Source organism: Martes martes (assembly GCF_963455335.1).
Source record: "Martes martes genome assembly, chromosome: 1".
Taxonomy (NCBI): Eukaryota; Metazoa; Chordata; class Mammalia; order Carnivora; family Mustelidae; genus Martes; species Martes martes.
The window spans coordinates 161676272-161694890 of NC_137888.1; the positions used below are offsets into that span (position 1 = coordinate 161676272).

General features: G+C 53.4%; 1 protein-coding gene across 1 annotated transcript in view; it reads right to left on the minus strand.

Moving 5' to 3' along the window:
- The window catches only part of NUP210 (nucleoporin 210), a gene marked incomplete at its 5' end in the record, with an annotated part of 107296 nt that overhangs the window by 24318 nt on the left and 64359 nt on the right, over window positions 1-18619 (minus strand). Inside the window, 9 exon segments of the mRNA XM_080811331.1 lie at window positions 2304-2483; window positions 2670-2732; window positions 4296-4431; window positions 4521-4648; window positions 5708-5836; window positions 13931-14032; window positions 14135-14239; window positions 16111-16217; window positions 16682-16874. Of these exon segments, the coding sequence (XP_080667457.1) occupies window positions 2304-2483; window positions 2670-2732; window positions 4296-4431; window positions 4521-4648; window positions 5708-5836; window positions 13931-14032; window positions 14135-14239; window positions 16111-16217; window positions 16682-16874 (1143 nt within the window).

Here is an 18619-nt window from a genome sequence, read left to right on the forward strand (position 1 = left end):
GCATTGACTCATACAGGGCCCACCTCCTATGTCTTGTGATCTGGACTAAGGCCTGGCATTTAGCAGGTACTCAATAAATAATCCATTCCCTTCCTTCCCTTTGTCCTTTTCACAGCCTGGTCTCCTTCTGCTAGTCCCGGCCCACACTCTGGCCATGGGTGCTGCATCGGTGACCTGGTTTGGACAGATGGAACTGGGAGCTTCTGAGCTCCCACACACTCTGTGGATACATGGGCCTCAGCCAAGCCCCTACCTGCCTGGGCTCAAGAAGATGGCTTTCAGCTGGTGCTGGTGGCCCAGCCTCTCCAGCTGCCAGGGGGCACCAGGACCTTCCCCCAGTTCCTCTCCTGACCCGCCAGATGGAGACACAGAGAGAGGTGGCCCAGCGAGGTCAGACCAGGAAGAGAAGTGGCTGGGAGGGAACCGCATGGCTCTCTGCCCCTCCAGCTGAAGTCACAGCCAGCTGCCACTTCAGCCACCTGGGCCCTCAGGAGGAGAAAAATAAAACTAGTTCCTGAAGCCGCAATCCTTTCTTTAGAAGGGGGGAGAAAAAAAAGCATCGCCTCGTTGGACCTTCATCTTATTCTCCATGACGTCTATCTGAATCCTGCTCTATGCCACAGGACAGATTCACATTCCCAAGGCTTTCTTGTCATCTTTATAAAATCGATAGGTAGAATCAGGGCATCTACCTCCATGATTCAAAAAGACTTTGTGGTTTAAGCACAATCCTTGCAGAGATGCTGAAACTCTGGCAAAAGGGAGTAAATCAATGAACTCAATGTCAGATCAAAGTCAGCCTCGGGGAAGGAGGACGCATCAGCCTCCCCTTCTCCAGGACGGTATGCACACCAGCTCCCCTGGGTGCCCTGTGTTCAGATGTGGTGAACTCAGGGGAGCTCACGGACACCTTCCAGGGAGCCCTTAATGCCAGACAAGGAACCAGGAGATGGGGTTCTGAAAAGGCTGTCCATGGTCTTGTTAGAGCAGACGCTTCCGCAAGTCACCATAGTCACAGGTTGTCAGGGAGAACTCAAGCCCTCAGCACATGGAGACCATCTCCCATCTTCCCTGAGGAGCCCAACGAGGTGCCCACACCCGGGAAACAAGGAACACGATCAGGGTTCCATGTCCAGGGTGCCTGGCTGGCTCAATCGGTGGAGAATGCAACTCTTGATCTCAAAGTCATGAGTTCAAGCCCCACATTGGGTGTGAAGCTTACTTAAAAGAAAAAAAAGAAAAAAAGAAAAAAAGAAACCAGCTTTCTCCCACGTGGAGTCAGGGCCGCTGATTGGGGGCAGGAAGAACCCCCACTATGGGGAAGACTCCCCTAGCTGAGCCTTCCAATGTCTCTGCTAATCCAGAAAAGCACTTCGTAAATGTCCCAGAGTCCAGCCAAGAAGCCTGGGGAATAACTTAACCTCCAGTGGTGCCAAAGTGACTAGTGCATGATTCAGGTTTTCCTTTTTTCCTAAAAATACAAGTATGGTTCTGAAATCCTACTGGTGTCCAATTGTCCATGCTTACAGTAGTAGCCAAGCTATGCACACCCCTGAAAACCCACATTGTAAGCCACAAAGCATGTCAGAGGCAACAGTACCCTTCTCTTCCATCTGAACGTCCCCAAGCCTTGGGCCCCTAGCTCTTCCTTAGGCCCATCACAGGGAAACTGGGTAGCAGCAAATGTCCGGTGGCAGGGGTGCCAGGGGAGCTAAAGGAGTTAAGGGTAAAGTGCCTAGTGCAGAGTCCACTGTCATAGCTGCTACCACCATCATGCCTTGGAATGTCCCCAGGGCAGGGACAGTGTTAGAGACCCTGTCCTTTAAGAAGCAGCTAGGGAGGGGCGCCTGGGTGGCTCAGTGGGTTAAATCCTCTGCCTTTGGCTCAGGTCATGATCTCAGGGTCCTGAGATCGAGCCCCGCATCAGGCTCTCTGCTCAGCAGGGAGCCTGCTTCCCTCTCTCTCTGCCTGCCTCTCTGCCTACTTGTGATCTCTGTCTGTCAAATAAATAAATAAAATCTTAAAAAAAAAAAAAAAGCAGCAGCTAGGGAGACTCAGTCTGGAGAAGAGGTCCCCAGGTTGCCGGGCTGGCCCTGGTGAAGGGCAGATGGCAGAGAGGGGCTGTGGACTCAGAGAGCAGAAGCAGGACCTTCGTGGGGGGGGCCCTTGGGACCAGAGCTCCACCCCAGTAAACAGACCTCCTTGCCATCATGGCTGACTGGCGTGCCAGTTGCTGGGGGAAGTGCACCCCACAACTAGAGGCTTCAGGAGCCCCCATGACCAGAGGAGCCCACGTGCATTACCTGAGATACGATGACAAGCTTGCCAGTCTCAGCGTCCACAGCCTGCACGACCCCAGACACAGTGCCGTTGCCGATAGCCAGCCCCCGCACCAGCCCCGCGCTGTTCACCACGGCAACGCTCTCGTTACTGATGGAGAAGAGGATATTGGACTGGGGCTGTGGGCCGCCCTCCGAGGTGATCTGGAGCAGGGAGAAGCAGCAGTGCCCAGTCAGCCCCCGGGGCTCATCCTTGGAGGCGAGGGCGCTGACACACCCAAGCTCTCCCTCTTAGCCTCCTGACGCCCAGGGTGGGGGTGGGGCGCGTGCCTGGAGCCAGGGAGGGGCCACAGGTTGGGTGTGGGCAAGCATGCAGCCTTCGGCTCCTACCTGCATCATGGCCCCGATGATCAGCGTCACCTTCCTGGGTATCAACCTAAATGGGGGAAAGACCTGCGTGTGGAAACACAAGAGAGAAGGGGGCCATTGTGTTCTGAGCGCACTCGGCTGGGCAGAATCCACCCTGAACGTATTCACAGAGAGGGACATGTGGCTCCTGGACGTCCCTGCTCTGGGAGAGGGGTCTGGGGGTGGACCTGGGTCCTGCTGAGCTCAGGAAGAGCCTGAGCTCACCTCCCCAGGATCTCAGCCTGTCCGGGGCCTGAGGATCTGTGGTTCCCGGGAGCAAGTTCTGCTGTTTGCAATCCTGCTTCGTTTCGTCAGATCCGAAGCCCCGTGAAAATAAACACACCTTTCTCACATGAAACCTTCCTATAAGGCTCTCACCTCATGGTCCCCTGGCCAGCCATATCAGTGTTACCTGAGATCTATTAGAAACACCCATTCTCCAGCCCACCCCGATCTATGGAATCAGAATGGCAAGGGGATGTCCCTGAAATTTGTGTTTTAACAAGTCTTCCAGAGAATTTTGATACATGGCAAAGTTCACATTCCACTGCCTTCAAGGTTTTCCCCCTTGCACAGCATTTCTCCAATTTCTACTGATAAATTGCCCGGGGACAGTTCTCTTCTTCGATGTTCTCAAAATTCTCAGATGAAGGAAGAGGGGTTGGGGGGTCAGGGACAAGGACGCCCTTGTCTCTCTGCACCACGGAAGGCCTGACGTCCTCCTCCTGCCTGCCCCCTCCCCCCCGGCCCCACCTAGCAGGAGCGCAGGAGGAACCCGGACGGGAGCACAGAGCCCAGTTGGCCAAGGGGCTGCTTTGTGCATGAGGATTAGTCTCCGTGGCGTTGCGCTATTTATAGGCAGAAATGAATTCTCTATCACCAGAAAGGAGCCCTCCCATCCAGAGGCACAAACCGCAACTGCCGGCTTCAGAACCGTTTAATATAAAGCCTGCCAGCCGCTGCGTGGACAGGCCTGTGGAGGATGCTGGTGGGAGGGCACACATCTCGGCACTGCCACTGAGGGAGAAACTTGGACTTGAATTTGGAGCCATGGCTGCCTTGGCCCCTGGGGACTGGGAGGCTCCTGTGAAACACCTAAGGCCACAAGACAGTCCCAAGTCACACATGGAGATGACCCCTGACATCCCCACTTGCTCCGGGAGCTGCCATGACAGGAGCCCACTGCTTCGGAGGGCTGGTTCGGAGTAACAGTCAGGATGAGCTTCTAGATGTGAGCCTAATCGGCCCGCAGCTCCTGCCCAGCTACTCCTTTCTGGCACTTAAGGCTTTACAGAGTATTGTGCCCTCCCCGGCCGTGTGACAAGTGGCTCTCCCCTCTGAGCAACATCCTGCCCCCCACGTCCCACAGGGAGATTGGAGTTCCTCCGGCCCCTCCCTGTGGTGCTGCCTTCCCGGGGATTGGGGAGGGCTCCCTCTGAGTCAGAGGACACGGCAGGGCAGAGATCTTAATACGGTTTCTCCATGGCAGCTTCCTGGATGACCCTTAGAACTCCAAGCCTGTTGCAAAAATGACACGTTTCCCACTCCATGCATACAGGCGGCGAGGGATGGACGGATCCCACGTGGCGGTAGGAGGCCTAGTTTTACCTCAATCTGCTGGGAGGCCGAGTTGATTCGCTGTCCAGCTTTATCTGTCACCGTCGCAGTGAGACTGGTCTGGCCAATGGCCACACCGTGGACGCGGAACGTGGCCGTGTAGTTGTCAAGGGCTTCGTCAAGGGCCCTGGAACAGAGGGAAGGGCTGGGACTTCTCCCCTCAACCTGCCACTGTTATCCCTGAGATGGCTTTCTGGGACGCCTGGGAGGACTCACACCAATGTGATGATCTGAGAAGCCGCTCGGAGCTTCAGGTCCATGAAGGCGAAGTATTTGGCCAGGAAAGGCTTCTTGTGAAAGTCTAGCACGCGGACATAGGCCTTGACCGTCTTCCCAATCTCCACCTGCATCGTGGGGACAGAGACTCAGGGTAGCCTTTGAGTGACGAATTCTAGCACTGGTGGCATTCCAAGGCTTTCTGCCGAAGCGCTGCTAACCTCAAACCCACCGGCCCAGGCTGAGCTCCAGATAACAGGCCAATCAACAAATGAACATCAGTTAAGTGCTTCCTGTATACAGGGGACTTTGGGGATACTCAGATTCATCAATGATACTCCCCACTCTTAAAGAGCTAAGAAGCTAGTTAGAGTGACACGATGCAGCCAGGATGACGTACAGTAGGCGCTCAATAATGGTCATTGACCAAACTGCTCACACCTGGCAGTGTATACAGTAAGAACCTTGGCATACAGAGCTTCAGACATGCTCAGTGAAGAAACCGAAGTCTGATGAGGAAATAGGACCGTAGAAGGAATATCCGAGGTTACATAAGAGAATATTGGCTTTTTGGGTACTGTAAGGTGCTCAAACATTTTAATTACTAGCCATTCTCTCTGGTCAGGAAACTAGGAACCAGACGGTGACCTTCTGTAAGCCCGGCCATAGCTCCTTCAGGTATTTGGAGCAATATAAATTCTCGTTGGCATTCAAGAAAAGCCCAGATCTGTCATGTATTCCTTTCCCCAAAGCACTTAGCAGTGGTGTGTTTTACTCATTCGCCACTAAGATTCCCAAGAATCCACAACCCACACACCAGGGAGAAATTCACCATCAGCAGGGTGCAAGCCTTGCTTAGTGTAGGCTAGTAACCTACATCAGCTAGAGGACGGGCATTCCCACATCGGGGCTAAGGAGGAGACAACTCCGGGCAGGACTTACCGCTGAACTTTCCTGACGGAAACTGGTGTGAAAGTCTAAACTCAGAGGTCCCTCCACATCGTGCACAAGGAGGGACAGAGGCACGACAGCTCTAGAAGCTCCAAACAACTCAGGAGGTGGGTAGAGGGACCCAGAAACCAGAAGAAAGAGCAAAGGGCATGAGGAAAGTAATTCCTGCAGCCTCACCACTCTCCCCATCTCTGTGAACCAGCAGCGGAGGGCCCTGTTAGGAAGTTGCTACTGACCTTATCCACCACGCGGACGTAGAGCTCCTGAATGTCCGAGACGTACACATCCACCTTTGCTGGGGCGGGGAAGGCTAGGCACAGGTCGTGGATCATGATGGTCGACATGCCTGGGAGCAAAGGATGCGCCTGCAAGGTTGGGGGGTGGTGCTCAGTCTGACAGCTGCTTATGGCATCAGCCCATCACCCGTGAGACACCACCTCCAGGAGGCCTCCAGGCCAGGACACAGAAGCAGCGGACAAGGAAAATCCTAACCCAGCTCCTGTCCTGCCTACTCCTCGTTTTGAGCCCCCACTACCAGCCAGGTGAAGGGCTTGAAATGTAACATGATAGAACCAGGGTGGATCTCGAAGAACATTTACTTCAACTTGGTAAGATTTACAATTTAAGATTTACAAAAATGGAAGCTGCTCAAAGCAGGGCAGTCAGAGGCCATGGACACACACAAGGGCACCAACCCAGGGTTTCACATCTCTAGTGCACGCCACCTGCCTCTGCAGCTTTGGTAATAGAAGACTGTGCCATATGTGACATAGCTCCTTTCTGAACGAAACCCTCACTTGGGGGTCCTCATCTGACCCCACAGAATCTCAGAACCTGTAAACAGACCACAGAGGCCACCACAGTCTCAAATATTCACTCTGTGAGTCTCATTCATCCCGACATTTATGTCTGCCTTGGCCGTGTTTGAAGTAGGGACCTCATGAACATTCTGAGTGGAGGGACACACCCGAGTAACTGTGTTCCAGTCTTCGCTGCAAAGACCCCCCGCCCCCGCCATTTTAAACCTCCCTCTTTCCCTATCTGCTTCACGGATCCTACATTCAGAAGCATCTCTCCCCAGACAAACTGCACCATAATCACTATCTCACGCTGCCCACGTGCCCACAGTGGTATGTTTTATTGCTTAGGCATGCATCTCAACTGGGTGGTCTGGGGGCTGGGCAGGTGGGGAATAAGCCACGGAGCTGATGGCTAGGTCCAGAGGGTGGCTTCCCATCCCTGTCTGGTCCTGGCTTTGCTGGCTGCAGTTTGCGCTGGTAGAGTCATTTGGCAGGGGGTGGGAAAGGGGGCAGTTTACAGGGATTCAGTGTTTGGAAAGCTACAATGTCAGTATTAATAACCTGTGGGGGGAAGAAAAGCAGGTTTCTGAAACAAAGGAGACAGCCAAACATGATCACATCATATCCAGGTTAAAACCCTTTGAAGGTGGCCCAGAAAGTGAGTCCAAATCCTTCATATGTCCTAGAAGAACCTGGCATGAAGCTGGCCCTTGCCCAGGGCTCTAATGTCACTGCAAAACCTGCTCCCTCACCGCCGTCAGGCTCCAGCCACTGTTCCTCTCTGGTCCTCAAAGCCAGCTAGGGCCTGCCTGCCTCAGGGCTGCATAGCCCATCTTAACAACCTGGGGCTTTTATCCCTGCACCTCCTCTTCACCTGCTGGCTCCTCCTCATCCTTCAGGCTTCTGCTCAAGCATCCTTCCTAGGAAAGTCTTCCCCAATTAGACAGCTAAGGCTTCTTTGCTACTGCTGCTCACTTTTCCTGGTACAGCTTTATTGCTTATAATTAGGCTGTGACAGAGACCATGGTCTAGTGCCCATCCTCCCCCAGGCTGTCTTCTCACCAGCCTCTCTCAGGGCTGGGCCTAGCATCTGGCACAGGCTCAGTCCCCAATAAACATGTATTGATCAGACCAAGACCCACGGTCACAGCTCTAGGTTACTGTAGTGATGGCAAAGAAACCTGGTATTCTAGTCTGTCTGCTTAGCTTTAATATTAGCTTTGTGAAGAAGTAGAAATTCTAGAAAAAAAAAAAGTCTGCAAACCCATGTACCCTCATCTCTTTGGGAAGTGCTGATTGCGGTCCAACTCCTTCCATGCACATATGGGGGAAACTGAGGCCCACATAGGGTGGGAACCGAACCTTGAAGGGGCAGCACTGAGAAGGAAACCCAGGTGCCTGAGCTCCCAGTTCAGGGCTCCTTCTACCACACTCTGCCAGAGCGAGATGACCGCAGCAACCAAAATGGAACCATGGGCAAGGGAGGGGGGCAGGCCAGGAAAAGGCCAGGGCTGAGACGGAGGCCCGAGCCCACAGTGAGCTGGGGGCATGGAGGACTAGCAAGCTTGGCCACGCTGGAGCCTCTGGCAGTATCATTGAGCTCAAGGGCACACCAGCCCTGAGGAGGCGTGCCCAAGTTCTTCTGCACGATGACTTAAAGTCGATTAACAAAGACCCCAGAGTGGAAATCACGGTCGTATCCTGGAGTGATACCTCGGCAATTTGAGCCACCGCCACCCAAGTCTGGTACGAAATACGGGCCAAGGAGCGGGGTCTGGGAAGCACCAGGCCTCCCCTTTTGCCAGGGATGATTCACCCCAGCTTATTCCTTTTCCCTTAATGTGAACGCATTTAAAAATTCGAGAGAGAAACCAGAGCTATCTTTGAAAACCTAATTCAAGGCTCCAATCTAATCCTCCTGCAGAACTTGGTGCTGTCAGGGGCCGGTGCGTCCTTCACGGCACTGAGAAATTACATGTTGCACTGGCGGCAGATGGACCCTCACAGGTAAAGGCACGGAGGGCTTTTTCTAGCTCTCCCCTCCCCCTTCAAAAGGACAATTCTGCACATTTTAAACAATGACAAAAAGGCGAGGGGAAATCAATTCATCTTCCACTTGATTTCCCAGAGGCTGGACGTCTGGCTGCCTTCCGGATGATGGACACAGAGGGCAGCATCAAGCTGTCCCCCCACCACACACAGCCACTCCCCTTGCCCCTGCTGAACAAGGCGTCAAGGGCGAGCTCTGCCGGGCCGCCTGTGAGACAGGCCCCTCTTGGGGAAGGGAGAGTGTCTGCCAGGCCTCTATTGGCCGCGAGGGGATCGTCATCACTACTAACTCTGGACTGTGCCTGTCTGCCTCTCCAGGTGTTTTGGGTCCACCTGCTTCTTGACTGACATCCGGGGGCATTGCGTATGGAGGGGAGGAGGAGGGGACACTCCAGGCCCAGAGCGAATTCTCATCTCTAGGTGTTGAAGGTGCCACCTGAGAACTTCAGCGCATACTGAGCCGAGAGGAGAGTCCTGTCATCTCTTCGGAGACGATGAATGCATTACTGCTCATTAAGGCCCTGCTAGTGGAGCCAGAGGCAGCTCTGCTTGCAAGTGGGCTGATGCTGTGGATGTCCCTGCGTACCCGCCCAGCCCCTGAGATGCCGCCTGCACCGGCTCAGCTCCTTGTTTCCCTGGGCCCCCACACGCTTCAGGCTTATCCTTCAGTGTTTATAGAAGAGGAAGGACCCTACAAATATGTCCAAATGTCCCAGGAGTCATCAGCTCCCATTTCCTACTAGAGAGTGCTTGTCAATGGCATGGGGTAGGGGGTGGTGGTCAGGGCATGTCCTTGAGACCTGTAGGTGGTAACCACGAACACAGGAAAGTCACAGGCAGGGGGAAGAGCCCTGGCTTGGATGCTGGATGAAAATCCATCCAGGACTGGGACAGGTACCTCTGTCCTTAGGTCATTCTCAGGGGAAAAGCAGGACACACACTGGAGTTCAAAGCCCATGGCTGCCACCTGCTACCCATCCCCTCTTGCTTCTGGAAACACTCCTTGAATATACAAGGTCGCCGTGCTTGGCTAGGCCTCATAGGACTGAGGATACAGAGACAAACAATGTGGCTAGTGATTTGTTCCCCACCAACTCCCAGCACCTGGACCATCACCAATCTTTGCAGAATGAACGCATTACTTTAAAGGTATGAAGTGCATGGCGCACAGTAGGTCATGCCCCCCCATCCCTGCCTCCCCTTCTAGTTACGTGGGTTCTGCGTAGAGGACTTGATATGAAATGGAAAGAATGGGTGAGAAAAAAGGAACCGTAAGCTTCAGTCAGGTAAGCACTCCTAGGGGCATGCCAGCCAGAAATGAACTAAAGGCTGCTCGCAGGGAGTTTTGTGGGTGGGGGGTGGGGTGGGTGTAAGAATTCAGCACAGCCCTGCATGGCCTCCATTGTGTGGCCAGAAGAGCCTTCACAATGGCCCTGGTGTGTGAGCGTGACAGCTCCCTTCCAGAGACGCGCAGAAGCCGAAGCACACCCAGGAGCCATTCTTGTATCCTGAATGTGTATCAATAGGAAAGAAAGAAACATCTTCTGTGAGCTAATTGAAGAACTGCTGTGGGCTTTCTCGTGTCTGTGATTAAGGGAGACGAGAATGTTGCTAATTAGCAGCTGGAAAATGCCAAAGAAAACGTGTAAACGTCCTTCAGAAACAACTGTCACCAATTGTCAACGCTCCATGAAAAACCCCTCGGGCCGGTTCCAGAAGAGGCAGAGGGAACCGGAGCCCAAGCTCTACCTCGAGGTGCAAGGGTCTTTGCCCAGGCCTGAGCCAACAGGAAGCAGAGACCCCAAGGGTCAAGGTGCCCCCCAGAACACCTCGTGGGGCCTGCCACATGGGACGCTGTGGTGCTTTCCACAGTGCTAGGCTCGTCCTGGGGGTCATGCCTGCCCTGGGCGCTCTGTCCCACTCCATGGGAACCATGGCTGGATGAGACACATGAGCAAGGGCTCGCCCACAACCAAGAGAGAACTGCTGGGGCTCTCCTGGGACCCTCTTAGAATGGGAACATCATTACTTGTCTTGACTGGAGAAGACTAGCTTCTGCTTCTGACAGGGATGACATGGGGGTAAACCTAGTATTGTGGGACTATATAGGCACTCGAGGTCTTCTGGGGAAACTTGGCTCTGATGTTGAAATCCCATCTCGAGTCTTCCAGACAAGTGTCCCACCTCCTGTTTGGCTGCCTCCAGAGATGAGGGACTCACTACCTATAGAGGCACCCAGTCCAACATGGGCTCTTAGAAGCTCTTGTTCTTTGAGGAGAGTTCTCTCTCTGGCTGCAGGTCTACGTTCTGGGCTTATTCAAAAGATAAGAGGCAAGGTAAATGTGACTAAAGGGGTCTCCAAGTTTTGTTGGCACTGTACCTATTTTTTCTGAACTCGAGGCTTCCCTCTTCTTGATAACAGGGACTTTTTTTTTAAGATATTATTCATTTATGTGTATGAGAGAGAGCATGAGAGAGACAGCACCAGTGGCAGAGAGGGGCAGAGGGAGAGGGAGAAGCAGACTCTCCACAGAGCAGGGAGCCTGACACAGGGCTCAATCCCAGAACCCTGGGATCATGGCCCAAGCCATAAGGCAGACACTTAACTGACTGAGCCACCCAGGCACCCTGCTGATAACAAGGGAGTCCTTTTTTTAATCTCCAGAAATATAGCAAAGCAAGGCATATCTCAAGCGGTCAGAATTATTTACAACTTGAGCTTTTCCTTTTAATATGAAGGATGTGACAGTGAACACTCATTTACATGGCAGGAGGGATGGCCGGGGAACTATCCATTATTTTATAAAAGGAACAAAAATACTCTGGGGACAGTTTCCTCTCATCTCAGACTTCTAGCAACCCTCCTGCTGCCCCTAACAACACACATTTGTTCCCAGGTGGCGAGAGACAGTGTTTTCTTGCTCTGATTTACGGCGACATGCCTAAGGGATTCTGTCGGCTGAGACTCTGCCTCTGAAAAAACAGGAGTATTATGACATGCTTCCTCACTAAGGGACGGAACTGAAAAAAAGCCTCTCCACAGCCAGGTAGAGACCAAGGTCAATCACTGGAGGGATGTAAATGTGAAAACAGAACAAACACCCAGAAAGCAAAAAACCTGAATTGTCCTGAAAAGGGCATTCTGTCCTATAAAGACCCAAGCTATGGACTAAAAAAGAAACAGTGTGAATAGACCTGTAACATATAGAGAGATGGAATTAGTAATCAAAAACCTGCCCTGGAAGAAAAGATCATGTCCCGATGGCTTCACTGGTTAATTCTACCCAATATTTAAGAGCACTTCATACCAATCCACACAAACTCTACCAAAACTAAGAAGCAACGCTGTTAAGTCATTCTGTGAGGCCGATGTTACCTGGATACCCACACCAGCTGAAGACATTACAGGACAGAAAAGCACAGACCAGTACCTCTTAGGGCTGTGAGTATAAACTCAATGAAATATTAGCAAACAAAATCTCGTTACATGTAAAAAGAATTCCATATCATGATCAAGTAGCATTTGCCCCAGAAATGCAAGGTTGGTTTAACGTCTGAAAGGCAATTAATGCAACACATCATATCAATAGGATAAAAAACAAAAACCGCATCAGTATTTCAAGAGACACAGAAAAAGCATTTGACAAAATCCAATGCTCTTTTGTCTCTCTGTGTGAGAACAGGGAGGACACACAGGGGTTTCTTTCTGAGGGGATGAAAATGCTCTAGAACTGTCCGTGGTCCTGACTGCACATGTCTACGAGTGACTAAACACCACCGACTGACCTTACACTTGAAATAGGCAAGGTGTATGGTATGCGAATTATACCACGATAAAGCTGGTATTAAAAATAATAAAAGACGGGGTGCTTGGGGGCCACAGTTGGTTGAGCGTCTGCCTTTGGCTCAGATCTTGCTCTTGGGGTCCTGGGATCAAGCCCCACATAGGGCTCCCTGCTAGGTGGGAGTTTGCTTCTTCCTCCCCGCCCCGCTTATGCTCTGTCTCTCTCTCTCTCTCTCAAATAAATAAAATCTTTAAAAACAACAACAAAAAACAAAAACAAAAGGCAGGGTAAGGGACATTTGGGTGGCTCAGCTGGTGAAGCATCTGACTCTTGGTTTTGGCCCAGGTCAGGTGATGATCATGGGATCAAACCCCGTGTCGGGCTCTAAGTTCAGCATGGAGTCTGCCACTCCATGCTGGGAGAGTTTCACCCTCACCTTCTGCCCCTCCCCCAGCACTTGCATGCATGTGCTCTCTCTCTAAAATAAAGAACTAAATAAAACATTTGAAAAATTAAAAAATTAAAAAAGTAAAAATTAAACAAAAGTCACCTAGAGGCACTCGGTGGCTGTCCCTCAGAAACGGTCTCTGCTTTCTACTTTGCCATGGTCCCCACCACTCCCTACTACTCTCTGACACTGAAAGTAAACATCTGGGGCCATGTGGCACAGCACCTCCAGGTATGTTCCCCATCCCAGGAAACCCTGCTCGTGACCCTCATGTCCTTTACACCTGTCCCACTCCAGAGGCAAATAACTGTGACTCCCTGTGTCAAGACGGTCAGCGAGTGCAAACAGAGAAATGGACTTCAGAGCAGTCCAAGGGCCATGGAAGAGCTGCAGTTTAATGGTACCACTTGGGTGTCATGTCTTTGTTCGTGGCTGCCTGCATTTATGGTTCAATACATTCCATAGTACGTATGTTTTGGAGAAAGTTCTGTTTGCATGATTGCAAAATAACTCCTTACACACATATACAGACATTTAGAATTTTGGTATTTGTTTGCTTTTACTCTTTGCTATAACTGTAGCACTGTTTTTAAAAAACAAAAAAAAGATCTGAACAACTGATATCCTCTACAAAGAGAGAATAGCTAAGTATAAACAACTACATAAAAGCAGTCAGCCAGCCTCGGGGCGCCTGGGTGGCACAATTGGTTGGGCGTCTGTCTCTGAGTTTCGGCTCAGGTCATGATCTCAGGGTCATGGGGTCCAGCCCTGCATCGGGCTCTAAGCACAGCACGGAGTCGAATCTGCTTGGGATTCTCTTTCCCTCTCCCTCTGCCCCTCCCCCCAGTGCTCTCTCTATCTCTCTAAAATACATAAACAAACCTTTAAAAAATATATTTTAAAAAAAGTCAGCCAGCCTACATAGCAACGTGGCGGGGAAAAACTAAGGGCGCAACTCCTGACAAAAGCAGAATCCTAAATCCTTCCACATCGCGGGCACAGCTGAGTCGGTATTTGCCAGAACAGGGAACGGGTCAAGAAAGACATAGGGAAAAACAGAAAAAGCTGATACACCTTTCAAAAGCAGCCTTCCTTATCACTGTTACACTGCTGCTTATATATCATGTTTTAATTAAAAGACTGACAGGAAACCGCTAGTTCACTAATAGCGTGGGCAGTTTATAGATGTGGAATGGAAGTCACAAAGGTAGCTCACAAATGATGAGAGTTTCACAAACGATGAACGACAGACTCAAAAGGCCTCACCAATTGCATCTGGTGTGATTAAGCGCCTACTTTGGAAGTAACCACTCTGTTACACCCAAGGCCACCCGAAGGAGGAATTGCAAGGAGCGTGAGGACAGGACCCACACTCACCGTGGCCACGCCCCTGGCCTCCTGGTAGACCACCTTGATGACGTCCATGGTGCTGGTGTTGAGGAAGAAGTAGCCCGAGCCTTCTCTGATGTGCAACTCCGCCTGCAAGGAGGGGTCAGCCTGGGTGTCAGAGGCGAGCCCCCCCCCAACCCCACCGTGTGGGCCATGCCTAGGTGTCACGGTAACAGGGAAAGGACTCTGTACCTGCACGCTGGGGTGGTTGTAGATGGTTACCTCCTCTGGGCTCACCCTCACGTCCTCCACCAGGATGAGTTCTATGGAGGCTGACACAGGCACAAGAGGGTCGTACTAGAGAAGCAAAACAGGGCCATCAGGTCCAAGGCAATGGGCCATCCCAGGGCCAGCCCGCGGGCGTCCCCTCTAAAAGAGCAGCTCTAGAAACCCTGGGTCCTGGTGTTACCCCAGGGCACTCAGTATGTTGGGGACATAAGCCCCAGGAAAACCATCGTGTTCCAACCCAGCCAAGAGGCCACATCCCTTTGAGACATCCGATAATTCTACCGAAGCCTGTACCCCCCCCCCCACCTGCCAGGCCCCATGAAATGGGCGATTCATACCCTCCCCTCACCAAGAAAGCGGGGACACATAGCAAATGACCAGCTGTGGAGCCATGTGCAAGGGGCCGGGGCTTGGGTAAGCAGCAAAGGGGCCGAGTGAAGGGGGTGTCGTCACAGTGGGCTCACAAGGGAACTAGCACTGCCCCTCACTCCCTCGGGTGGTGCACATTTCCAAGTATGTGATTCGGCCACATGGCCTTCAGGGAGACTGCTGGACCTGACCCAGCTCGGACCCACCCGTGTCCTCGTGCTCGAGCTCCTCCCCTGTGCCCAGCACTGTGCTAGCCCTAGGGGTCCAACAAGTGCCTTTGGCAATGATGCGAATTGAATCTAAGGTCAGGATTAAAAGGGAAAGCAAACGAATGGCCTGTGTCAGAGCTTAGGGTGGGTGGCGAAGGCAGTGAAGGGCAGGTTGGAGGCGGCGGTGGTTGGGGGGACTCGCAGGTGAGCAGATGCCAAGGAAGTGAAGGTTAAGGGCAGTTATCATTAGAGAAAAGCCCACAGACCAAAGAGCCTAAGTGCTGAGGCCCAGAAGGGTGAGGCCACCCACAGCCAAGGGACTCCCTGTGCAGGTGGGGACAGAGGACCCAAAACTTGAGCCGCCAGGGGCATACAGGGGTGCTCCTTGAGGGCCACCTCCCCCCAGGCCAGCCTCAATGCTACTCCCGCTGGGGTTCCACCCCCTTCAAATGCTTTCCTTGCTCCCCACTACCTAGAAGGAAACTTCAAGCTTCTTATCCTGGCACTTAGGGTCTCTTGGAACCCAGTCCCACCTCCTCCTTCCAGCCACCACCTGCTGCCTTCACCCTATATAAAACCCAAGTCGACTGCTGCCCCTCCCTCACCATGGGGTGAGGATCATCCAGGTAAGACCACTCTGGGGGAGCCCTTCTCATGCCCCCCACCATATGCCCTCCCTTGCTGTCCACAAGCCATGCCTCTATGGGTGGCCCATGAGATGCTGGGGTGGGGAGAGAAGATTCAACGGGCCTTGACCCAAGTGTATGTGGATGATGGCAACTGTGTGTATTGGGGGGGGGGCGTCTACACCACGCTGGGGGTGGGGGCAGCTACTCAGTGCCCAGGCTCAGGGACCGCTCCGCAGACAGGCTGACAGTATGGCTGGGACTAATGAGCAGGAGGCCACCAGCTGGGGAGGAGTGAAGGGAAGGAGGGGGATGGTGTTCCAGGCAGCAGGGACTCTGGGTATAAAGTCATAGAGGCCCAGGCCCCTGAGGCACATCCAGGTGGGGTGTGAGGTCAGGGCCTTGTGGGAGAAGAGGCAGGACAGATGAGCTCAAGGGCTCCCAAAGCTGTATGCAGGGGCCATGAGGGGCCGGGGCCAGACTGCCTTTAATTTGGAACCCCCCCAGCTGCCTGAGTGCCAGGCCTGGGGGATAGGGGTGCTGGAGGCAGGAGGCCAGCAGGAAGGCACTCCAGTTCATGTGAGCCCATGGCATTCGTTTTGGGCGTAGGTTAGTGAACGGAGCGAGCTCAGGGGACTCAGGGGGCTCTGGACGCTCGGACAGTGGGCAGGATGTGAGCAGGAGCAGTGGGGCAGGGTTGGGGGAACCACTCCCTGCCCGGGGTTTAGGCGGATACCGGCTGCTCCACTCTGGCCGTGCTGAGGTGGGACTGCTGGTAGCCGGTGGTGGTGGCGGAGATGGCCGTGGTCCCCGATGCCTCATGAACCGAGATGGCCTGCAAGCCTGAGTCCAGGGAAAGGAGAACAGATGCTGGGTTTTTGCCCCCTTGCTGCCAGGGAAGCAGCCCCTCCCTCCTTCTTGCAGTTTAAGTCTCTGGTCCTAAAAATACATGACCAAGTTGGTTTAAACTGTATGCACCGTATGAGTTACCAGGCCCGTGGAGCCAAGTTCGGTGCAGCTTCAAGGAGCAGCGCTGGCCGTGATTTCTGGCCACCACTGGTATGTGAAGGCGTGTGGCCTGGAGCAGTGCAGGCCTGGGAAGCTGGCTGATCTGGACCAGCTGGAACGTGAGACTCCCCTGCCCTGAGCCTCAGTTTGTCTGCCCATCCCTGAAAAAGTGATCCAGCAGGGTCCATAGTTGCCGCCAGCCCTCCTTCAGCATCCTTCCCATCCATCTGGGGTCTCACTACACTCTGTCCTCCCGGCCTGGGTCAGCAGACTACCCCTGCCCCCCAACCCGGGCTCACCGTGCAGCTTCTTCTGGCCGCTCCCATCATCCCGGGCCACTAGCTGCATGGGCAGCTCCAGCCTGATGCTGGCCAGCAGGGGCCTGGTCGACTCCCACTGGATGTTCAGAGAGCTGAAGTTGTCGAATCTGCGGCCCTGCTGGTCATAGGCAGCCAGGTCCAGCACGGGGTTGCGGTGGCTGGAGACCGGAACCTGCAAGGGGCAGAAATCTCGCATCCCGGCTGTGCCCAGAACCGGGCACATTTGCCCTTGACCGCACGGGGCACCCTAGACCTGACTGGCTGCCTTTGGGGCTCCCTGGGGCCTGGGGAGGGGGAGGTGGCAAGTCACTAACTACGCTGCCCCGCCATCGAGATGCCTTGATGCCTCGATGCCAGAGCTATGGCTCTGTCCAACCTGGCCTCTCACTCCAGCCCGTGGTCCCCCTTGAGGAGGGAAACATTTGTTCCCCCAAGGGTGATCCTGGCAATGTCTGAAAGCCTTTTTGATGATCACAACTGGGGGGGCAGGAGGTGCAACGGGTATGTAAAGGGTAGGGGTCAGGGATGTGGCCTAACACCCCACAAAGCACAGGACCAACCTCCAGAAGGATCTGGTTCAAAATGTTGGGAATGCCAAGGTCAGGAGACCCCACCCTAGAGCCCACACCCTCCCACCGCCACCTTGGCCAGGCTGCTCTACTTCCTCTTTGACCTTACCTTCCCAAACCCTTGCCACCTCCTCTCTGCCCCATGCACGCCCAGCCCAGCCCCTCCAGGATGACTGCCCCCAAGGGTTTAAAAAGAACACCAGTTACAACATCCGAAATGTCCCAGTCATTCAGCCTGCAAAGCTCCTTTCAGAGCCAGGTTCTCACCTGATCCTTAAATATCCCAGTGAGATGGGAGATGCCATCCCCATATTAAGGGTGAGGAAGCAGAGTTCCAGGGAAGAAAAGGAAGAAATCAAAGGCAACTCGGCAAATGAGTGGCATACTGTCAGGGTTCAGTTCCAAACCCTGAATTACAACCACTGTACTGTTACCTCTGGCTCCCTAAGCAAACCAACCCCTTAGAACCCATGCCAACTCGGTCTCATTCCTCCCAGAGGCTGGTTCATCCCCTTTGCTCCCTGCCCGGATGGCAAGGGAGTAGGTGGGGCAGGAAGCAAAGCAGGGACCCTAAGCACATAGACATCTGGATTCTACTGCCTGGACTCGAACCTCGGCCTCTCACCACCCAGGCAAGCTGCCCACCTCCCACAGCCTTAGTTTCTCCATCTGTAAAGTGGGCATCACAGCAGAACCCACCTCCCAGAACCCCATTTTAAATAAGGGTCATACGAGATCCTTTTCAAGAGCCCAGCTCACTGAAACAAATGAGCAAGTCTGGAAATGGGCAGTCATGCGCGGCAGTCACCAGTGTGTCCAGTTCTCCAGCAGCCATGGGTCCAGAGACCAGGGCTCAACTTCTCTGGCCCCTGCAGTTAGGAGGGACCAGGTCACTTGCTTTGACCAGTGAAAGACAGAAACTGACTTAAAACACCTCCCAGGCAAAGCGACCTGCCAGGCTCTCTTTCTCTCTGGCCACATTCCACCTGGTGGGTGTCCCACCGACTGTGTCTCGGAAGGAAGAGAGCAGCGACACGAAGCCGGGTCCCCCACCACCGTGATGCACAGGCGGTGCAAGGAAGAAATGAATTGCTGTGGGAAGGCCCTGGGATCTGGGGGTGCTTATTCCTGCAGCCTAGCCTCGAATGTCCGGACTGAGACCGTCCCCGAACTCCCGACTGGTGCCAGGAAGGCTCCTCCCCGGGTCCTTCTAGCTTTCTCTACCCTAGATGACACCGAGCCAAAGCATATAGCAAATTTTAAATGCAGGTCCGCACAAACCCCCAGGGATGCAAAGGATCTTGTAACAAGTCTGGATTCAAACCAGGAGCTGCTGACTCTGGGCAGG